The following is a 4,128-nucleotide window of genomic DNA, read 5'->3' as shown; positions in this document are numbered from 1 at the left end:
ATCGCAATTATGTGTATTAATATATATACAAATGATATAGGTTCTTGAATCCGAGGCCAACCCTGCATTGTTCAATATAGTCATATGTATTTTTACTACAAAATACATTAGGTGAGTTTCATTTGCCTTTTTACCCTTTATATTTTTGGGCTGAGAATACATGCGCAATTTTTATAAATGTTTTACAAAATAGACACAAGTAATTGAAACTACATTATATGGGTGAATGATCGAAGCCGAATATGCCCCTTTTGCTTGGTAACCTAAGAATTAGTAAACCAATCTACTAATTGACGCGAATCCTAAAGATAGATCTATTGGGCCTAGCGAACCCCATCCAAAGTACCAGATGCTTTAGTACTTCGATGTTGTTTTATATCATGTCCGAAGGATTTCCCAGAATGATAGGGGATATTCTTATATGCATCTTGTTAATGTCGGTTACCAGGTGTTCAATCCATATGAATGATATTTTTGTCTCTATGCATGGGACGTATATTTATGAGAACTGAAAATGAAAATCTTGTGGTCTATTAAAATGATGGAAATGATTATTTATGTTAAACTAATGAACTCACCAACCTTTTGGTTGACACTTTAAAGCATGTTTATTCTCAGGTATGAAAGAAGTCTTCCGCTGTGCAATTGCTCATTTTAAAGATATTACTTGGAGTCATTCATGACATATTTCAAAAGACGTTGCATTCGAGTCGTTGAGTTCATCAAGATTATTATTAAGTCAATTATAGTTAAATATATTATAAAATGGTATGCATGCCGTCAACTTTTGATGTAATGAAAGATTGTCTTTTCAAAAACGAATGCGTTGTTTGTAAAATGTATCATATATAGGTCAAGTACCTAGCGATGTAATCAACTGTTGTGAATCGTTTATAATCGATATGGACTTCGTCCGGATGGATTAGGACGGGTCTCTACAATGGTGACTTAACTAGATCACCACAACCCGTTACTCCACCATTGAGACGCTCTAGTAGAACGCCCAAACCTACTGTTAGGTTTTCTCCATCGGTAAACTATTTACTCTATACCGAAAATGGTGAACCCGCGAGTTATTTTGAAGCAAGATAATCTAAAGAATCCATACAGTGGGAGCTTGTTATGAAAGAATAGATGGGGTCACTTATCAAGAATAAGACATGGTCTTTAGTGAAATTAACTCCAAAGAAAAAGACGTTGCATAGTAAATGGGTCTTTCGAGTTAAAGATGAGTTGAACTGGAAAAAGTGGTACAAAGCTCGGTTGGTAGTTAAGGGGTTTCAACAAAGGGAAGGAGTTGATTATAATGAGATCTTTTCAACGATTGTAAAGATGACTACTATTCGATTGGTTTTGAGTATTGTTGCTGCTGATGACTTACATCTAGAACAATTAGATGTAAAGAGAGATGGGTTTGCAAATTGAAGAAAACTCTGTATGGGTTAAAACAAGCACCACGGCAATGGTGCTTGAAGTTTGATGAATTTATGAAAATGAGTGGCTTTATAAGAAGCGAGTCGGATCATTGTTGTTACTTGAAGAAATTCAAGTCCTCTTATGTTATATTTTTACTTTATGTTGATGACATGTTGATTGAAGGATCGGATATGTTAGAGATCAACAGGTTGAAGAGAAATTTGTCTCACGCGTTCGAGATGAAAGACTTAGGGGCTGCTAAACGGATACTCGAAATGAGTATTGAAAAGAATAGGGTTGAAGGTACTTTAACTTTGTCTCAAATTAAGTATATTGAGAAAGTGTTAGAGCGGTTCAACAAGGTTGATTCAAAGGCAAGATCCGTGCTTTTAGGTGGTACTTTAAAGTTAATGAAAAGTCAAGCACCTACAACGTAAGTAGACAAAGAGGAGATGGCTCAAATTCCTTATACATCAGTAGTGGGTAGTATTATGTATGCAATGATTTGTTCAAGACCCAACATAGCTTATGCAGTGGGAGTAGTGAGTCAGTTTATGCCGAATCCCGGTAAAGAGCATTGGGAAGGTATAAAGTGGCTTTTGCGCTACTTGAAAGGTATTTCTAAAATGGGGTTGCAATTCACTAAAGGTGATTCCATTTTGAGAGGGTACGTTGATGCTGATTTGGGTGGTTGTGACGATTCGGGTAGAAGCACTACGGGGTATGTTTTCACAGTTGGCAAGACGGCGGTAAGTTGGATGTCTAAACTTCAAAGTTGTGTTGCACTGTCAACAACGGAGGCCGAATATATGGCAGCAGCAGAAGCATGTAAAGAACTTGTATGGTTGAAGAATTTTATGTTGGAGTTGGGACTAGTTCAACAAGATTATGCCTTGTACTGTGATAATCAAAGTGCTATTCATTTGGTGAAGAACCCGGTGTTTCATGGTCGTACGAAACACATAAAGCTAAGATATCATAAAATTCATGAACTCATTGAAGATGGTACTTTAGTTGTTAAGAAAATTCCTGGTACGAAGAATCCCGCTGATATGTGTACTAAGGTGGTTACGATGAGGAAGTTAAAGCTTTGCATAGCTTCAACTGGTCTTCTTGTTAACTGAAAATAGAAGACATCGACTAGAGTGATAAAAGGATTATTGATGTTAGATTTCGACAAGTAGTGATGAAGACCTTGTATCGAAAGTTTGCTCTTCTAGCGATGTTGAGTTTACGTGTCCCATGTTTGATTGGCGGTAAGAAAGGTGGTTCGACGTTCTTGGTTGAAATGTTTGGAGTTGGGTTATTATTTTGACTATCTTCAAGTGGGAGATTGTTATATGTGTGCAGGATATCAAAACAATAAGGAGGAGTTTGGATTCAGATGAAGGCGCGTCGCGGCCTTGCTTGGCGTGCCGCGGCCTATAGCTTGAACGAGATACAAGTCGAGGAAAACCTACTGTTTCGAGTTTGCACGTGGAGGCGCGACGCGGCCCCATATGTGTAAAGACCCGTCATAATCCATAAGAATGATTACAATAATATATGATTACATTGCGAGGTATTTGACCTCTATATGATACATTTTACAAACATTGCATTCGTTTTAAAAGACAAACTTTCATTACATCAAAAGTTGACAGGCATGCATACCATTTCATAATATTCAACTATAAATGATCTAATCTGTCATTTACTTAATCATAATCTTTACTGAACTCAGTGACTTGAATGCAACGTCTTTTGAAATATGCCATGAATGACTCCAAGTAATATCTTTAAATTGAGCAAATGTACAGCGGAAGATTTCTTTCAACCTTGAGAATAAACATGCTTTAAAGTGTCAACCAAAAGGTTGGTGAGTTCATTAGTTTATCATAATCGATCATTTCCATAATTTTAATAGACCACAAGATTTTCATTTTTCCATAAATATACATCTCATATCAGGCATTTCGCAAACTGCATAGAAATAAAAAAATCATTCATATGGTGAACACCTGGTAACCGACCTTAACAAGATGCATATAGAATATCCCCATCATTCCGGGACTCCCTTCGGACATGATAAATTCGAAGTACTAAAGCATCCGGTACTTTGGATGGGGCTTGTTGGGCCCAATAGATCTATCTTTAGGATTCGCGTCAATTAGGGTGTCTGTTCCCTAATTCTTAGATTACCAGACTAAAAAGGGGCATATTCGGTTTAATAATCCAGCCATAGAATGTAGTTTCATTTACTTATGTCTATTTCATAAAACAGTTATAAAAGCAGCGCATGTATTCTCAGTCCCAAAAATATATATTGCAAAAGCATTTAAAAAGGGAGCAAATGAAACTCATAATACTGTATTTTGTAGTACAAATACATATGACGATACTGAACAATGCACGGTTGGTCTCGGATTCACGAACCTATATCAAGTATATTTATTAACACATATACTTGTAGTCGAACAAATGATGTATTGATATTTATAATATATATTATTTCAATTGTTATATATTTATATATACTTTGTATATATGTTTCATATAAGTATTTGTTTGATAAAATGTTAATAATAAAGATAATGAATAACATGTTGTTTTATTTTGTAATAATAATAATCATATTAATAATAATATTATTATTAGTAATAATAATAGTACTCATAAAATAATACTAATACTAATAATAATAATAATGATAGTAATAATAATAATAATTTT

The 4,128-nt window shown here is 34.9% G+C and overlaps 1 protein-coding gene across 1 annotated transcript; it reads left to right on the top strand.

Annotated features, from left to right (window-relative positions):
- The first annotated feature begins 1,868 nt into the window (after positions 1–1,868).
- On the top strand, positions 1,869–2,540 carry LOC139902439 (secreted RxLR effector protein 161-like). The gene is made up of 2 exons (XM_071885065.1): positions 1,869–2,316; positions 2,419–2,540. Exons 1-2 carry the CDS (start codon positions 1,869–1,871, stop codon positions 2,538–2,540), a joined length of 570 nt encoding a protein of 189 aa, XP_071741166.1.
- The last annotated feature ends 1,588 nt before the right edge of the window (positions 2,541–4,128 follow it).

Source organism: Rutidosis leptorrhynchoides, chromosome 3 (assembly GCF_046630445.1).
Source record: "Rutidosis leptorrhynchoides isolate AG116_Rl617_1_P2 chromosome 3, CSIRO_AGI_Rlap_v1, whole genome shotgun sequence".
In the NCBI taxonomy this organism is placed as follows: Eukaryota; Viridiplantae; Streptophyta; class Magnoliopsida; order Asterales; family Asteraceae; genus Rutidosis; species Rutidosis leptorrhynchoides.
The sequence above is the reverse complement of the archived record's forward strand: the minus strand, read 5'-3'. Positions and strand labels throughout refer to the sequence as shown.